General features: G+C 43.5%; 1 protein-coding gene across 1 annotated transcript in view; it reads left to right on the top strand.

Moving 5' to 3' along the window:
* Positions 1-19,236, top strand: part of ATP8B4 (ATPase phospholipid transporting 8B4 (putative)) — a 3,731,093-nt gene that overhangs the window by 2,229,922 nt on the left and 1,481,935 nt on the right. The window contains exon 14 of the mRNA XM_085644229.1: positions 6,196-6,361. Coding sequence (XP_085500355.1) covers positions 6,196-6,361 — 166 coding nt within the window. The remainder of the gene's footprint in view (positions 1-6,195; positions 6,362-19,236) is intronic.

Below are 19,236 nucleotides of genomic sequence, written 5' to 3'. Positions count from 1 at the left end.
CCTCTCAAAGCACCGACCAAAACATCTGTAACACCTAAGCCGACTTTTTTCAGAGTAAAATAAACTGCATCCATCATAAACTCACATGTAGCTCCACCACAACACTTGTGGAAGAAGTCACTTCTGTTCTTATATTGGACACTGCCAGTTGTCCTGACTGCTCTGGGCAACATGGTCACTTTAGCAATTTTCCATCTGTATTATAAGCCTATGTTGCCAATCTTGTTGCTGCTACTAGAGGGATCCCCCTCTGACCCCTGCCCTCCTTAAATTTTTCACCTGGAACCTAACCTGATTTTAGCCCAGTTAACTAGATTCCTGAATCAAATTCTGGGCTCAGGTTGCTATCCTACAATCTGGAAACAGGCCTCTGTTTTACCCATTCTGAAAAAACTCTCCTTGGACCTGACCGCTCCAAATATTACCGCCCAACATTTTGGCTGCCTTTCCCAGACAAAATCCTTGAAAGGGTAGTCAGCAAAGAGCTCACAGCCTTTCTGGACTCAAAAGGCTCAAAAGGCTTCCTTAATCCCTCTCAGCACGGTTTCAGAGCCCATCATTCAACAGAATCTGCTCTTGTAGTGGCCTCAGAGGAGATTCAGTGCTTTTGGATATGAGAGGACAAGCTGCAACCTCTCAGCTGCATTCAATACAGTTCACCATGAAGTTCTGATCAACCGGCTTGAGAGGGCGGGCATGCACGGTGCAGCATTTTCCCTTTTAAGTCCTTTCTTACAAACTGAGTTCACATAGTGGAGTTTAACGGTGGTAAATCTTATGCTTTCTTCCTACCTTGTGGGGTGCCACAGGCATCCTCCCTGTCCCCTACTTTATTTAACATCTACATTGTCCCACTGGTACAACTCATCCAATCCTTTGGCCTATCGGCCATCTCCTATGCTGACGACACTCAAATCATTGTGTTGATTCCTGGCCATAATGGTGCTACAACTTTAATTCTTTTTGGATGCGAAAAAATGTTCCAAAGCTCAATGTTGACAAATCAGAGGTGATTATTTTCAGCAATAACACAAACATCTCAAACTCTGCTTAGTGGCCTACAGACTTTAGACCTCTGCCTACCCCTGTTCCTAAGATAAAAATTCTTGGAGTCATCTTTGATAATCAGTTAAATTTCTCCAAGCACACTAATCTCACCATCTCTTCTTGTTTTCATATAGATTGTTAAAAAAGACATTTCCTTTTATCCCTCTGGATCTTCAAAAGACTGTTGTCATCGCCCTTATCCTTTCCAGGAATGCTTATTGAAACACTTTGTATTTAGGTATAAACAAAGGCTCTTTTTCTAACTTACAGTCCCTTCAAAATGCTGCTGTGAGGCTACTGCTAAAAATGCTGAAATTGTGTTCTGTTACTAAAGAACTATAGGGCCTCCATTGGTTACCAGTACAGGATGGGGTCAAACTTAAATCTTTATATATCATTCATAATGCCTTACATGGTAAGGTGAGCCAATATTTTCGAAAAACGCTTTCATGCAACCATTCCCAACGCGACCTTCAGTCATCAGTTGCTTATGTAGCAATGGTCCCTAAAATGAATAAATCCATATGGGGCGGCAGAAGCTTTCCCTTTTTTTGGCAGTAATCTATGGAATTCCCACCCTTAAGATCACAACCTAGCCTTCCCCTTTTCAGAAAACTATTAAAAACATGGCTCCGCCTGGGAATTACACAAGCATTCTCAATTCTCTCCCCTTGTCTCTAAGTTTCTGTCTCAGCGGTAAGACACTTCCGGATGTGCGTGCTTTACAAGAGCTTCACTTTCTTACTTGCATCTCTGTTGTTTTATTTGTTTATCTGTATCTCCTTTCTAAATGTTACATGTTCGAGTCTGCATGTCATGCCATGCCATTCATTTCAAACAATGTTTTGTGCATGAAAATTGCATTGTTTTCTCTTCCAGTATGTATTGATGTTTTAATGTAATTACACTGGTCAATGTGCCTCTCTTTGTGAATACTTTTAGGTGCTTTAATTACCAATCTACGGGGCAGATGTTCAACCATTCTTTTGCGGTCGCTAATGGGAATTCGTCCCATTTGGGACCGCAAGAAAGGTCAGCCCAATGTACAAACCATATTTTGCAGCTCACTAACCTATTAGCGACTCGCAAAATATGGTTTGTGACTCGCTATTAGGAAGGGGCATGCCAAGGGCATCCCTTCCTAATAGCGAGTGCAAACGGCATGAAGGATTCTTTTTGCGACCGCATTTGCAAAACACTCGCAGTTTACCACCCTTTTCAAAAGGGTGGTAAGCCACTTGCAAATGGGAAGGGGTCCCAAAGGGACCCCTTCCCCTTTGTGAATGGGTGCGTAAATATTTTTAAGAGCAGGTAGTGGTCCCAGGGACCACTGCCTGCCCTTAAAAAATTAAACTGAAAAGTTTCATTTTCATGTTTTAAATGCATCCCTTTTTCCTTTGAGGAAAACGGGCTGCATTTAATAACTTCTTTATTAAAATAGCAGTCACAGACATGGTGGTCTGCTGACCCCAGCAAGCCACCATCCATGTGAGTGCGAGCCAATCCCAGTGGGGTCGCAAATTGCGACAGCCTCATGAATAATAATGAAGCATGCAATTTGCGACCCTATTGGGAATCACAAACAGTGTCTGAGACACTGTTGTACATTCATTTTTGCGAGTCGCAAATTGCGAATCGCAATTTGACGCAATTTGCGACTCGCAAAAATGAATGGTTGTGCATCTTGGCCTTAGTCATGCTGAAAACTGAAGACAAAATAATAAATCAATACAGAAGAAAATCTTGGCATTTTCTATGTTATATTTCTATTGAAAATGGTTGTGAACTAATAAATATTCCTCACATTAATGACTAAATTTTGAGTAAAGGGAATGTTAGACCTGGCCCTTTTTGCAGGGTTATCCCCAAACGTTTTCCTTCTGCCTCCTATTTTCCTGACCATTTTTTGTTTTGTTGGCTATAGGACATTGAGCACTTTGCCACTTACTGATCAGTGCTAAAGTGCATATGATCTCTGTGTAAATTGTGATTATGATTGCTTATCCATGATTGGCATACTTGATTTACTGGTAAGTCCCTCGTAAAGTACACTGAGTATGCTAGGGCCTGTAAATCAAATGCTTCTGTGGACTTGCATCACTGGTTGTACCACTCACATGGGTAGTCCTGTAAATGTACCTCAGTACTGCCACTGCAGTGTCTGCACATGCAGTTTTCAATTGCCAGGTTGACCTGGCCCGTCCACCCACTTGCCAGGCCCTTACCTTGCCTTTTCTTACAGGTAAGGCACATCTCAGGTAGGCCCAAGGTACCCCCCATGGACGGAGTGCAGTGTATGTGAAAGGTAGGACGTATGCTGGTGTGTTTTACATGTCTTGATAGTAAAATACTGTGTACTTTGTTTTACACTATTGAAAGACTGTCTGTGCCATAAGTTAACATGGGAGCTGCCGTGTAACATTTTACAACTGCAACTAGCCATTGGGACAAGATAGAGGAATGTAGTTTAGGCTCTCTGAAGTAAGAATTGTGTGTTTGAAAATGCCAGTTTTAGAAAGTGAAAGAGAGTAAATAGGGCAGCGCAATACACTCTTGGAGGTTTGGGTAATGAAAGATTTCTATCGGGTTCCTGCAAGGGATTTCATTTGAAAAGGAATGATCAGGCTTAATTTAACACAGTGCCCTACTAAATGGCCTCAGATATATGAATTGTACAAATTAATTACAGCAATCAAAGGACTGAATATATCAACTAAAATAAAGACTGGTGTATACTTCTTTTGTTGAAGTTTATATAAATATATATCTTATATAGTACAAAACAAAATAGATATAAACAAAAATGACAGAGATTGATAATCTTACAAAAAAAGAGCTCCTAGTCACTTTTGTGAAAAAAACTCTCTCGCCTATTTACAAATAGAAACTATCATTCCACTTCAAATGATTAATTCCTATAGGACAATTTTGTGTTGAAAATGGGTTAGGTATGTCAACGTTTCGATCTTTTTTCATTATCCATCCAGTAGACCATCTTCAGGACAAGAAATTCATATGTGGTTGGCAAAGTGATTTATGTGATTGTGGTCTATGTGTTTTATATACAAAATATGAGATACTTTTGTATCACCTGGTGTTGAGTGTCTCTTGTGGTGTGTGTAGAGTGTCACTAGTGTGTGTGTGTGTGATGTGCAAACGCTTTACACATTGCCTCTGGGATAAGCCTGACTGCTCTGCCAAGCTACCAAGGAGGTGATAGAGCGCAATTGTACTCTTCAATTTGTAGGGGTGCATTATAATCACAAGTAGTTTGCACCTGCATATATTCTCTTGTCATGTTAACATTTGTTTAAAGTGAAGTGATAGAGATGTTTTGTACAATGTTGAGAAATTAACGTTGTAATTGTGTTCTGCATGATGAAGTTTAATGTTCAATTTTACATATGACTAATGAGAAACGAATTCACTGTCCTGTAACGCACTGATGAAACTTGCACAGTAAAAATGTTTATGTATATGTGTGACTAATGAAGTTTCATATTGATTCTTATGTTAGCCGATTTTGTAGGCCTCATGTGTATTTTTCTCTGGCTCTCTACAATGGTTTGCTCGTAATGTTCATGTGTATGCAGAATCTTTCCTTTCTCACGTTTCTCCGTGCAGGTGGAGAAATTCATCTTTGTTAGTTAGAATAACGCTTTTGTTTTAGGAGTTAGGCTTAGGGAGGAGAGGATTCTTTTGAAGAAGCGGTGCTGATAATGTGGTACGGTGTTCTTTCTCACTGAATAACGCCTGGGAATCAAGGTCATGGAGCCAGAGGCTGGGAGCTTCGAAACCTCATGGAAAGTTACCTACGAGGAGGTGTCTAGCTGGATGGGACAATCACGTGATGTGACAATGGGTGTATCTTGTGATTTTGATGTTGGGGTTAGGGACAGAAGTACAGGGGTATCAGGAGAGAGGAGATCTGATCAAGAGAAAAAAAGAGCATCTTAGAACAAGCTCCGTAGCTTTATGCTACTTGACCCATTCAATGTGAGTGGACTTCTTAGGAAGTCCTTGTGCGCTGACAACTTTTCTTGAACTTGCCTGGGAAATGCTAAGTAGGGATGTCACGTTAGTGGTAGTGTAGGGACAGAATAATGCTTTTTACTTACCAATGAAGAAGACTCTTGATGTAGGCGCAGTTATCTTTTGCGTCTTGATTCTACAACTGGTTGTTCTTTGTATGCTTCACAGACTCAATTTCGCCCATAGGTTTGGCTTTGTATTAGTTCCAAAGTATTTTTACACCCTCATCTTGAGGTGCTTGTCCAATTGTTCTTGGCCTTGTAATAAACTAAATAAAACAAGAACTGGGAGTCAGTGATTCTTCAGAGTCTTGGTTTATTGGAATTGTAATATCTGATTGGTCAAGATATTTCCCCCTCTACACTTTTAAGCAGGAACGAACGATTCATCGACCAGGGGTTCCAGAGTAAATCTAGAGCAGGAAACCCGTCCCCATCAGAATGAGCAGGGGTTATCTTGGGTGTGTAACTCCCTTACACTGACTAGAGTGGTGAGTTCTGCCTGGCTTAGGTGCATACCCTAGCCAACCAGAAACCCATTTTTAACAGTGAATATTGTTGCATTGTAGGATATGCATTCTACAAAATGGTACTCATAATTAATACATTGCCAAAAACGAGGTTTGTTGAGCTCAGCGAAGAATTTTCCTCACTTTTTTAGGCTGTGTGATGGCTTCATTTGGGATACTTGTTAAGTAAACAATTTCTCGGAAATGGTTTTTGTTATTCTTTAACATAAAATAAGGGAATCCGGTCACCCACGCTGCTGGTGGCTATAACGCACGCCTATCCTTGAGAGCACAGTCAAATTGCAGAAATGAGTTCTCGATTAGATAAACTATATGGCTAGTAAATAAGGAAAAGGGTTTTAAATAAATCGATGCTCCTTCGAGTGCAGTGAGCGTTCCTGCATTTTCTGGCTACATTGAATGACTATTTGCATATTTGTTTTTCATCAAATATCCCAGTAACACACTTTGTTGTTTTGAGTCTATGATGGAGATGTATATAAGCCATATTTTGGAGAAATGTATTTTGTGGAAGTGTCATAATTTGGGAAATCTGGAACAATTGAGTAATTTTTATCTAGAAGTCCGTTTTTTTCTTCTTTCTGCAGAAAACGCTGCCAGTGGATTTCTCATTTAACCCACTTGCCGATAGCAAGTTTATCTTTTATGACCAAAGCCTCATTGAATCTATTAAGCTTGAAGATCAGACTGTACATGAGTTCTTCAGACTGCTTTCGCTTTGCCACACAGTAATGCCAGATTTCAAAAATACAGGTAAGATAATTGTTTTGTGGTTTGGCCATTGAAACAACTTAAGTGGTCTTGCTTGATGATTGTTTTGTTAAATAAGTCGCACATAAAAAAATGTTTGAGAGGGCTTTCTGATCAGCACTCTTCCTTCAGAAATCTATTGAATTGTCATTCACAATTTTGATTCCACCCACCATACTACAGAGCATGGGGCAATGGGTCAGCCCACTACAGTCATGGGTTCGATTCACTTTGAGTGACTGAAAAAAGCTTGTGCACATTGTTCACATTTGCCTAACAATAGTCCCTTTCTGTTTAGTGACACATTATATTTAAATAACAGGTATTTATATTGCCTACACTTAGGGTGCCTAATTTGCTGATGAGTTATTTTTCAGCTTCTTTTTGAAGTTGCTATTACAAATGTTTGAGTAACATTGTAATATTTTAGCTTTCGATTTTTGAGGGCTTGGTTAGGTGGGAGTTTATTGTTATCTTATTCATAAATGACATGGCACAACTTAAAATGATTGTTATTGAAAAACAGTATTAGTAAAGTTCCAACATCAATTCATTTAATTTGTTTTAAAATGTTAAATGTTTATTGTAGACATATGGCAGTCACGTTTAGATGGTATCATGCTTTCCCTTTTTTTGTGGCATATACTTGCAATAAAAAAAAATAACCATCGCACCTGCCAGCCAAGGCCATACCTACTGACTTTATCAATGCTTGTTTGATTCTGGGACCAATTTTGACAAGTCTCACTAGTTTAAATCACTTGAATCTCAAATACATACAATGATTATAATCCCTGTGTAGAAGTTATCATTTGGCGAGCGCCCATTCGTTTTTGTGAGATTGACATGATAATTTTGGGGGGGGCTTAGAGAGCAGAATAGGAACACGTATTGTTTGTTGTTCCTGGTCCCCACTGGAACTTGTTGAAGGCCAAGATATTCCCTTTAAGGCTTTGACTTTCAGCCTAGTGAGCAGTCAAGTCATAAGGCATCATTCTGAGATCTGCAGTATTACAGACAGACCACCAGTGGGGCTGGGGTGGCTCTGTCCCATTAGACGAGATGTGCCTTCCACATTTAGAACTCCCAATCCATTTGATTGGGCTCATGCTCAAAGTGTTCCTGCAGGTGTGCCAATATCACTGGAAGAAAAAATGTAGTGTGGGCCAGCTAATATGTCATGGATGCTGGTAGGCATTTTTTTGTATTTTATAAACATCCCCAAATCGAGGGGTGAGGGTGTTTCTGAAATACAAGAACTCAGTTCTCATTCACAGGAGGGAGCTTTCTTTATGCATGTGGGATCATTATTGTTTTTTTCTTCCCGAATCTGATATTGCTAGATTGATGCTCCTTGGTAGGACACATGTGCTTCTAATGGGCCACTATTGTATAGAGCAACATGAGTGAGGTAAAAGGAGCAGGTTTTTTTCTTAATTTAGATTAGCCTTATGCCCTCTACTGCCAATTTTGACTCGCTACTCAAATGTTTTTTAAACAATGTTCCACCCACAAACAATACGTCGAGCAGCAAGTGGGGGAAGGAGTAGAAAGGGACAAACCAAAGAATGAGAAGAGAAAGTGTCAGAAGTAAAACGAATCTGTACCAACCCAAGATATAACACATCCCTTCCCCTCAACAAAGTAAATAACCTATTCAGAAGTGTAAGACCCTCCAAAAGTGCTTTCTGACGTGAGAAATAGGACGTCATGTTTATTGTATTGCAATTAAGGTGAATAAACCTACAGACAATGCATCAACATTGTTCCAAAACACAAGAAGTAAAACATATATAAAATTACATTGATGTATCAGTTTTAACATGGGCCTACAGAGAGACAGAAATTAAAAGTGTATGAGTCACCATGTGTGTACTGTAATCCTAGACAAGCAATGATTTTAGGTATTACACTTATGCTTGTTAAAAGCCTTGCTGATACTACCTGTGGTAGGTGTCATCCTCCTATAACTTTGTTGGAATGGGAACTTCTGGACTAATGCTTACATCGCTCTGATAGTTTTGCAACTTATATTTATGTGTATGTGAAGATGAGACAGAGGGAATTTGAAATATATTTGACTCAAGAAATTGACTTGACTTTTTGGCAGCTTGGATAGGAGATAACTCCCTTTGTCCTTGATCCAATTGAATCTGTCAGAATAGTGTCTGTAAAAACGTATTTTCTGAAAATGTCTGTTAAGAACTCCTACACTACTTCAGTGGTTGAACATTCATCAATGTTGACTTCAAGTCATTTGGAGTGATAGTAGTTCTGGATTAAATCAAATCTTATATTGATAGGAAGAATAATCAAAGGCCACAGAATGAAATGCAAAATGTTTGCTAAGCAACAGATGCCCAGGGAACCCAGACATTGCTAAAGTGTATTTGTAAACATTATTGTCTGATGCCATATAGACATCACACAATCTAACACTTTTTCCAACTCCCTAGTCCATGAGTGTCTACCAAAAGTAAGTACATAGGGTGGTTTTGAGTACTTACATTGTCATGTGTCCTTGATTACCATGTCACCGCCGCAGCTTCCTCATTCCCTCTGGAAGTATGTACATGTTATTGCTAAGCACCAAAGAAAATTCAAGACTCAGTTTACTGTTGAGTTAGCAAAAAATTACTTTACATAGCTGGTTTATGCTATGAGGGGATGCTAACCCTCCACAAGACATTTCTTCGCAGTGTTAGCAGCAATCTCTAGTTCTTAAGTGACCACCAAACTAGATGAATCCACCCTTTCACCAAAGGCGGAGGGTAGCAAGATAATTAGGGCAATGTGGTAGCAGATTATTTTTTTATGGAATGTATTTACCTTCCAAAGTGAATTCCTGCAATGTGGATCACAATCTGGCAATTCTCAAGTAGAAGATAAACCACCTCCCAGAACTAAGATATGTGATCCACTCTCAAGACAAACCTGCTACCTAGATGAACTGTCTAAAGTGATGGGTGAGCCAGACGCAATCTAAAAAACTCTTTCAATAACATTATATTTCTGTTGAGAGACATTTAGGGTCCTGGAAGCATAGACAAGACTGCATTCATGTTGCAGAGCCTATCTGTACATATATGTAAAGGAAGTGCAGACCAAACATTAGGAGGAACAATACACCTCCAACCATTTGAGAACTTCCCCCAATGATGGTCCATTATAAATGTAGAAATTGTATGGCATGTGACATTTAGTACACCTGGGAACAATCCTTGATGTTGCCTCTAAATGACACCCTCTTTTTCCATACATATCCCCTCTTTTGTTTTTTTAACAGATATAGCATATGAAGAGGTTTGAGGCACTTTGAATCCTGCAAGTTTGTAAAAAAAAAAACTCTAATGGGCCACCTTTCACTATTCACTATCCATCTTTTACTTACACAAATATTGTTCTTTTATTTAGTTGTCTCATATACATTTTGAATTATCTCATCCTGACGATAACCTTTTAAGTCTAATGACTAAATCGCAATGTTGATTACAGGTGGATTTGATAACAATAGGTAGTTATTTCTATCATATGCTTAAACCATTGCCTCAAAATTAGTTTCATCACTTATATTGATACAAATGTTTAGGCCATTAACATTCCCAATTGAAGTAATCTAATAGTAATCCAAAGGGCCACACTTACCAGTGGCCCGCAATATCGAGTCAATAATAAGCAGTTGGCAACGAGGGAGGTTCAAGCGTTTATTGGCCACAACAGAACTCTACATAGAGGAGCCCCATCGAACCTCACCCAGAAGGTGTGCCGACGAAGACTGCTGGCTCCTTGACAGAACAACACTTATATACATTACAGATTCGGCATACAAAGCATTGCAAGTGGAAAAGTACCAGTTAGTCCTAGAGCTCCTAAATGAGCTCATGCCATCTGCCCGTATAAGGTTACTATCTTGTTCAAAGAAGGTCGGCCGGGTGACTCCCTTTCGTCTCGGGCACAGAGGAATTTAGCTTAGTACTCCCTTCAGCAGATGTGACCTTGAGCCTCGGCCGTAAATACAATTCACCCTGTCTTTAGGCTGGTACAAGCTAAATCATACAGATAGTGTTACCAGAGAGTCACGTGACCTAGGCCTAGTCAGTCGCGATCCAATATGGCTGAACTATGGCTTTTCGGCCCTTTCTATCATGCCGAGTACTATAGAGAATAGGCCATCTTAAGAAGCGGTTCTATGGACATATGGGGGAACACAACCCTAGATACGTTATGCTAACGTCATATACTGGCCTGAATCCCACAGAACGGCCCTTTTTAGCATAATGTAGCTATTCTTCGAAAATTCCCTCGTCTATTTGCATTATGTCTTGCATCTCCTTCTGGACTAGTTGAGCATTCATCTTACTAGGACCGGTTTTAGGAGTTGGTAAGGCAAGGCGGACTTGGGTGGCACAATAGGAACAAAAGGCGGGCCCACATTGGATGCAGATACAACAAGTGAAAAGAAAACCCCCTATTCCTAAAAGGCACATGAAGATCTTCCAACCCCAAGTGGTAAAGAGACCCCAAAACCAGCCTCAAATAGACCAGGTTCCGGTCTCCGTGTGAATCTCTGATGCCAACCGATGTAACTTCTGTATGGCCAGATGGACTGAGGGGGCGGAGTCAGGTATATATACACAGCAGGAGCTGCCAATCACTCTACATGCTCCCCCACGGTCGGCTAGAATGACATCTAAAACAAGGCGGTTCTGAAGCGTCACAAGTCGGGTCGCTTGAAGCTCGACTGTGATATTGGTCAGTATACCCGCAGTGGTATTTATTACTCCTTCCACCACTCGGGACAGTCTCCTAATTTCTTTACTGGTTATAATGGGTCCCCATATAGGCAGGACTCCCTTTATTATATCGACAAAATGTTGGGCAGGGGTATCAGTCTGGTCAGTGGCATCTCCGTCAGTGTTTACTGAGTTTAAGCTTCGCCGATTCAGTGAATGAGACCGGTGATAATCCGAAGGTGCTATATAAACAGGAGGATATAGGAAGGACAAGTAACATTTACCTGACCATCCTCTCGGAAGCCAAGTGTAAGCATTTTCTCCACATACAAAATATACATTCGGGGGGGGTGATTATAGGCGGGCTGCTAAACGTGCGTAAGCTATAGCTATAGTTACATCTACTGTAACCAACAGTTAAATGGCCAGTACCATGTATGCAAAAGGAGGACGTGCTGTTCAGCACAGGGACCGGGATGACTTTGTCATTTGACACATTCCGCTCCTGGAAATATCTAAAATATTCGGTAAAATTGAAAGACACGAAATCCGATACCTCATCCCTTAACCAGGTGTCATTCTCATGTTCCATATATACATTCATGCAAGCAGTAGGATCCAGAGTACCATCCGTACCTTCAGCGTTTGGGGTGAATCCCTGATGTCTTTCTATATAGGCCAGAATCAAATCATAGTCTTTCTCTGAAAATCGGTGACCATCAACAGCATAATGTTCATACATCATTGACAATAATCTGAACCATGCTTCACAACTGCCTAAATATGACAATGGCATTGAAATGAACAGATCATGCTTATGCATCACCGAAGGGAGGAGCCCACATACCCAGCAGTTTGTGGTATTCGTTGAACTGTGGGTTTGGTGCAACATTTCAATGAAGGCATTGTTTACATAGGTCTGGCGGTGTCTTTCTTTATGCGGGGCAAAAGTCTGAAAATGGTGCTCTTCGGGGACAGGAGTGGTAGCTATCAGGGTATGTACAGGATAACGTAATTCTAGATAAATGAACATTCCCAAACATAACATTAATGAAACAATTATTATGACAATAAAAACAATCTTGGCACGCAAGCTCCAAGTAGAAAACATTGGCAAATGTGGATGCAAAGGGCGGTGTACTATGGGACGCTCCTCCTCAGGGACAAAACGACCAAAAGGGTACATTCTCACTAAAAGTCCAGTTATAAGCTCGGGAAAACAGAAAATCTACAAGCAGTCCAACCTGCCGGACGGTGCTTCTTTCCTGTGTCCGTTATAGAGCCTCACAGGCAGACTCCTATTGTTCCAGGTAATTTCAAAGAAAAGGAAACCTCCACCTGGGCCCCACCAGTCTACCAATGTCTCCCTCTTCTTTCTGAACAGAGCAATATCAAAAAGTTCCAAGCTCTCAACGGGTTCAGTCCAGTGTTTTTACTTATTCCCAGAGGCTACCCAGATCTCTCACTCTCGTTCTCTAGCCTGAGGTCTTTGCCTTCGGTCGGAGCCGCAGGTTATAGCGAACATGACCCGGTGTTTCAGGATTTACGAAAAGAACAGGCACAGTGGGGTCAGGTAAAGGATTGGGTGTGTGACTTCTCTTGTCACCCGTTGTGGCCCCAGATGCCTGATTACCTTCCACAGATGTCGCCGAACTTACGACACCCTCCTCTCACCCATCCATTTCTCCTTGGGCGTCCGGGGAAGGTGACTCTCCGGCTGGCTTGCCACTTTCGGGTCTCAACACCTCACTTTGGTCCCACTGGTCATCCGGCAAGGGGAGAGGAACCTTTTTGAGGTGGGACACATGTATCCAGTGCCGCTTCCCTTCGACCTTCACAGCCGTTCTTGTGGCCAGAAGCACCTGGAAAGGCTTGGTCCAGCGTGGGTCTAGACTCGATTTCCGTTGGTAGTTCCGAACCAGAACCCACTGTCCAGGCTCCACACCGTGTCCGGGACCCTCCGGCAGAGACTGCAGGGCTGCTGTTATCTGTTGATGAATGGAACGAAGATCTTTAGTTAGTGTATAAAGGTAGTCTGCCAACATAGGGTACTCAATGTCTCTAAGGGATTTTGGTCGAGGCACGCCCCATACATTGGCGGGCCTACCAAATATCACCTCATATGGTGATATTCCACTACGGGAGTGAGGAGTGGTCCTTACAGATAGTAAAGCTAGAGGTAAGAGATCGGGCCACTTTAGACCTGTGGTGTCCTGCAACTTGGCCAGCTTTAATTTCAGGATCCCATTATATTTTTCCACCAATCCGGCTGATTGGGGATGGCGAGCCGCATGGAACTTCTGCTGTATCGCCAGGCTCTTGCAAACATGTTTAACCAAATCAGCATTGAAATGTGTCCCATTGTCACTCCAAATCACCCGGGGTACCCCATAGCGGGGAAAGAATTCTTTTACCAAGGCCTTCGCAATGGCTAAGGCAGTATTCTCCTTGGTAGGGTACGCTTCCACCCACTTGCTGAACGTACAGACCATCACCAAAACATACTTAAGATTATTAACCCGTTCAAACTGAATGAAGTCCATTTGTAGTACCTCAAAGGGCAAGGTGGGTGGCGCGAAGCTACCAGTCAAAACAGGGATGCTACCCCCCGGATTATGCTGTAGACAAATCATGCAATTCTGAACTAAATGCTTCGCAGCCCTGTGAATGTTGGTATTATACCACACAGGATCCAGGATTGCGCAAATGCCTTGAATTCCCACATGTGCCGGACCGTGTGCCATGGACACAACTACAGTCACAAAGGCGTTCGGTAGCAGCCACCTACACCTTTCAGATAGATCAACCCAACATCCATTGTCATCCAGCTTCCCTATCTGCTCCTGCCAGTATTGTAGTTCTTCAGGGGTCGCTTCTGATTGCAAGTCTCTTATGCTGTCTATAGTGTTACTGAATACCTCCGCTTCTATCATCCCAGTATGAGAACTTGCTACAAACATGGAGGTGGTATTAGATTGGGCAGTCTCCTTAGCGATTCTGTCTGCAAAGGAATTAACTTTTCCCACATCATCAACTACAGCTTTATGCGCACTGCACTTAACAACTGCTATAGCTTGGGGCAGGGTCAGGGCGGCTAACAATCTCAACACCAATTGACCATTCTGTATCTTTTGTCCATGAGACGTAAGGAAACCTCTCTCCGCCCATAATCTTCCAAAGCTATGTGCTACGCCGAAGGCGTACTGGCTATCGGTGTAGACATTTATCCTCAACCCTTCACCCAATTCACAAGCCCTTAGTAGTGCGACTAACTCGGCAGCCTGGGCCGATCGATATGGTACCTTAGCCGTCTCAACTACTGTTTGCAACGTGGTTATTGCATAAGCGGCAGTCGTAGTGCCATTAGGTAGCCGAAAACATGAGCCATCGACATACAATTCCCCATGAGGGTCAGATAAAGGAATGTCTGTCAAATCTATCCGCCCCTTCGTTTCCTCTTCTGTCCGAAATATGCAATCGTGTATATCTTGACTATGATCTTCCGGGGGAAGGGGTAGTAGCGTAGCAGGGTTCAAGGTGACACGACGTTTTATAGTAATGTGTGGTGCAAACAGGGTCAATTCGTACCCTGTAAGACGCGCACTAGTTAAGTGCTGAGTCTGTGTCCTGTTCAATAATACGTCCACAGCGTGGGGCACCATCACTGTCAGGTCCGTATTCAGGACGAGCCCTTCCGATTGTCGGATCGCCACCGCAACCGCAGCCGTGGCTCTCAGACAACTAGGAAGTGCCCTGGCGACGTTATCCAATACCGCCAAAAAGTATGCACAAGGTCTTTGCTTACCACCAAATCCTTGTGTTAACACTGAAAGCGAGCAACCGTCCACCTCATGCACATAGAGTACAAAAGGCTTCCGGTAATCAGGGGTGCCAAGCACAGGAGCAGAGCAGAGAGCAGATTTCAGAGCAACAAAAGCATTCTGACATTCAGCTGTCCAAGGTAAAGGTTCATGCACGTCTTTAGTCGTTAAATGCAAGAAAGGTTTAGTCAATAGGGAATAGTTAGGGATCCATTGACGACAGTAAGAAGTTATACCAAGCAAAGCGCGGACATCACGTTGCGTGCAAGGAACAGGCATGTTAGATATGGTTAGAATACGATCAGGGGTTAGCCGTCGTCCCCCCTTCGACAGGAGATGACCAAGATAGGTCACCTCCGGTCGACAATATTGAAATTTAGACAACAACACTTTGTTACCATGGTCTGCCAGGTGCTGTAGCAAAGCAGACGTCGCCAGTCGGCAACCATGCTCAGTATCAGAGGCCACTAAAAGATCATCTACATATTGCACCAAAACATTACCGGGGGGCAATGTTAATGTGTCCAACAAGGTTTTAAGCGCTTGGCTATAGATACTAGGACTCTCTGTATAGCCCTGTGGGGCGCGACAAAATCTGAAGCTGCGACCCCCCTAAGGAGAATCCGAAAAGATAACGGCTATCTTGATGTATGGGAATACTGAAAAAAGCGTTTTTCAAATCTATAACAGAGAAAATTTTTGCCGTCGGGGGTATCATAGTCAGGATAGTAGTGATGTCAGGCACTACAGGATATTGGGGTACAACAATCTTGTTGATTTCTCGCAGGTCAATCACAAAACGATAAGTGTCAGCATAATCAGGACTCTGATCTATCGGGGCCCATTTAAGAATAGGAATAATAGGGCTGTTGCACATGTTAGAAGCCGTCTCTTCCACCACCCCGTACGGATCAAATCGTGAACAATGGACAGTAATGCCCGCTCCCCTGCGGGGGCAATCTTATACTGCGGAACTCTGGGTAATCGAGCATTTTGTTTCATAGTGATCGAAATGGGTGGTATGTTCAACAACCCTACATCCGTATCTCCAGTAGCCCAGAGACTCTGTGGAATCTTGGCAAGCTCGGGGGGCACAGGGTCCGTTTTAGAGAAACATTGCGCAGAGAGAGATAGGGGTTTCCTAATTGTTAGATAAACACCATCAGGAGAGCAATAAATGCGGGCATACAGCCTCTTCAGTATGTCCATACCCAAAAGATTCTCTCCACATTGTGAGGTCAGAAGGAACGGTGAGTCAATTGAAATCGGCCCCAGGTTAAGAGAAAGAGGTTGGGAGACGGGGCTTACCACTGGAGTTCCGGAGAAACCAACAGACACATTATTCTGGCCAGACAGAGCAGCCCCAGGGACGAGGACGTGTGAAACAGAACTATTCATAGCCCCAGTGTCAACTAGAAACTTACCCGATGCATCCATTAGACGAGCATGTACATAAGGTCCGTTTTGATCGATCGGAATTTACACGCATCCCTCACTCTGTCCTCGGCTTCCCTATGCCTCACCATAGCCTGCCGAGTCACTACTTACACATCCTTCATTATAGTACTGCTTTCCTTGACCATGATAAAACAATTCTGGCTAGCCTCACCTTGCTCCACTCCGCCTTGTCTCGTATATCCACCCCGGCGACCACCTCCTCGGCCTCTTCCTTGACCTGTTGAAACCCCGTTCTGCGCCTGCAGCAGTGGACACTGTACGCGTCCCCCAGCGTTTTTCCCTTCTTCGAAATGAATATCTGAAATTGTATTTGATATGTTGATAAAAAGAGATTTATCAAGTGAAACTGTGTCCAAACAATGACATGACTAATAGATGATTTATTTCAATATATAAGTAACTTGTTGTGAAGGAGTAATTTGTGGTATCCTTCATATTTTTTGAAAGAAATATCATTTTGATCTGTTCCTTCGCATCATTCTGTTTTCTGTGATTCTTCCTGCTTACAGAAGGCACACTGGTTTATTCCTAAATCAGTTCGTCCCCCACCTTGTCCGGGCCCCGCCCCTCGCGGGGCGTAATTCTGTGTTCCCCTACCCCTACCGCATCCCCTCTCAACTTGCTGTAACAAAACCCTGGTTTTCAAGTCCTTTGACCTCTTCTCCGTCTTCTCCTTACTCTCATTCTCCCGGTGCTCATAATATTGGGCCATGCTCAGAATGGTCGAGGGGGTTGACGTAGTCCAAGTACTCTCCGCAGCCTGAAGTCGGGCCGATATCTCAGGCAACAGATTAGTTACAAATCTGTTGACAAACAAACGTATGCCACCCTCCTTGGACAGGTCTTGCCCACTAAAATCGATAAAAACTCCCTCGAACCTCGTGAAGAAGTCGGACACATTCTCGTCTTTCTTCTGCTTACATGCAGTCAATTTGTCCCAATCCACCTTCCGGGGGGGGATTAGGGAATGCATATAGGTTATTATTTTATCCGGTAAAGCCAATATCTCACCTCTAGGCTTATCCCCTGGCTTCCGATCCCTATCCCAATCTCTCAATTGTTCCCACGTTCCTCCGAACTCTGCCACATGATCCTGGTCATGTACCTGCCGCCATACATCCACTGGTACCAACAGAGCAAAGAAGAGCTCAATGTCAGCCAGTGTCATCACTGCCGAGGAGGCGGCTTCTGTCAGTTCTTTATAATATGCGGTAGGGTTCTTCCTGGGGTCGGGCAACTGAGTCTTCAAAGAAAGTACCTCACTCCGTTTCCAGGGGGTATATACCCATTGCTCCTGAAAACGGGCGACCACCCTTGCGCGGGTGACCGCTCCTTGTGAGTCTATTATCTTGGTTACTTCGGGGTGATAGATGGGGTGCACCTCACGCATCGGGAATTGCTGTACCCCTACAGAACTAGCTGTGGGCAGGCGCATTCTGTAATTGACTAAAGTGTTTACGTTCCCATGCACCGCTTCTGGACTCAACTGAGACCTATGCGCCTGGGTGCAAATGTCATACAGGATGGCCGGGGCCCTATACCCTCTATAGGCTTGTTCCCATAATGAGATAAGGCGTTGGGCCATATGGGCCAGCGCGTGTTGCTGCATTACTGGTTCATAATCTTGCATGGTGTTCCATATGTCGGTCAGGGTATAGATGGGTTGCCGCATCCACTGGGATGCCAGGACTGCAATGGCCTCCTTCTCCTCGGTTCCTAAGGCTGATCGAGTGAACAACTTCCTACCATCTAATGAACCGGTCGGATATCCTGGAGTTGAAACAGCTGCAAAGGGAGTTGCACTCGCGGAGGAAGAGGTCAGGGTGGAAGGGGAATACATGGCCCCCGGTGACAGCTGTGTTGTTTCAGCTGTCGAGGCCGACAGCAAATTGGGCCATAGGGCCATACTGTCCGAGACGGAAGAGGACAGCCGGGAATGATCAAGGACCGGCGCAAGGGAGGGGGGCTGAGGCGCTGACGCGACTGAAGTTGCTAAGGAAGCAACTGGCACCGGTGCGGGGTCAACAGCCGGTGCCCCGGCCGATACAACAGCAGCTGTCACCTCCGGGTACAACCGTTGCGGGACATACGGGGGTGGCGGTCGCATGTCCAGCAGGTCTTCTATCTCATCTTCTGCATTGGGTCGGGCCACATAACTTTTGTCAACTTTTAACCTAAATTCCCGATTCATACAATCAATTCCTTTTTCTACCCTTGCTCTGTCATAGGCTACAGCCTTCTGAGTTACAGTCTGCCCTGCCTTGACTCTCGCCAACTTCTCTCCCCTCATTCGTCTTTGCTTGGCCTCTTTCTGCCAGGCGTTTAAGGCATCAAACATAGATTGTCTGCTGCGCCAGGAGAATAGTTGCTCCTGTAAGAAGGCAACTTTCTTTTCGTCAAAGGAACCGGTCTTCGGCCACTGCAACTCTTCATTACCTTTGGTATACTTGTGCCACAGGGTGTTGAACAATATGGGAGCAATTCGTGCTTCACATACATGAAATGACTAGGACTGCCCTCTGGAGGGGCAGGCTGACTCTCGGCCAACCGAGAGTCGCTGGTCCGACAACAACAACCAAAACAATTCAATTTGCTGAAACATGACATGTTGGTTAGTTAGACAAACACAAATACCACATAACAAACTTTACACCACAAATGACATGTATGTCGACATCACTTTCTGCAGGTCACCCTACCAACATTTGATGCATCCAAACAAACGAACGGAGCCCGTCGACTCCCGCTTGTGGAGAATTATTCAAAAAGGATCAACGAGGATCACAACAAGCCGTACTGGCAGAATACGGTCAGACAGGAGTGACCACGGACTGGACTACGGACCATCCCATGACCTTCCTGGTTC

The sequence above is a fragment of the Triturus cristatus genome, chromosome 3_1 (genome assembly GCF_964204655.1).
Source record: "Triturus cristatus chromosome 3_1, aTriCri1.1, whole genome shotgun sequence".
NCBI classification, from domain to species: domain Eukaryota; kingdom Metazoa; phylum Chordata; class Amphibia; order Caudata; family Salamandridae; genus Triturus; species Triturus cristatus.
Note: the sequence above shows the minus strand (reverse complement) of the source record. Positions and strands in the feature narration are given on the sequence as shown.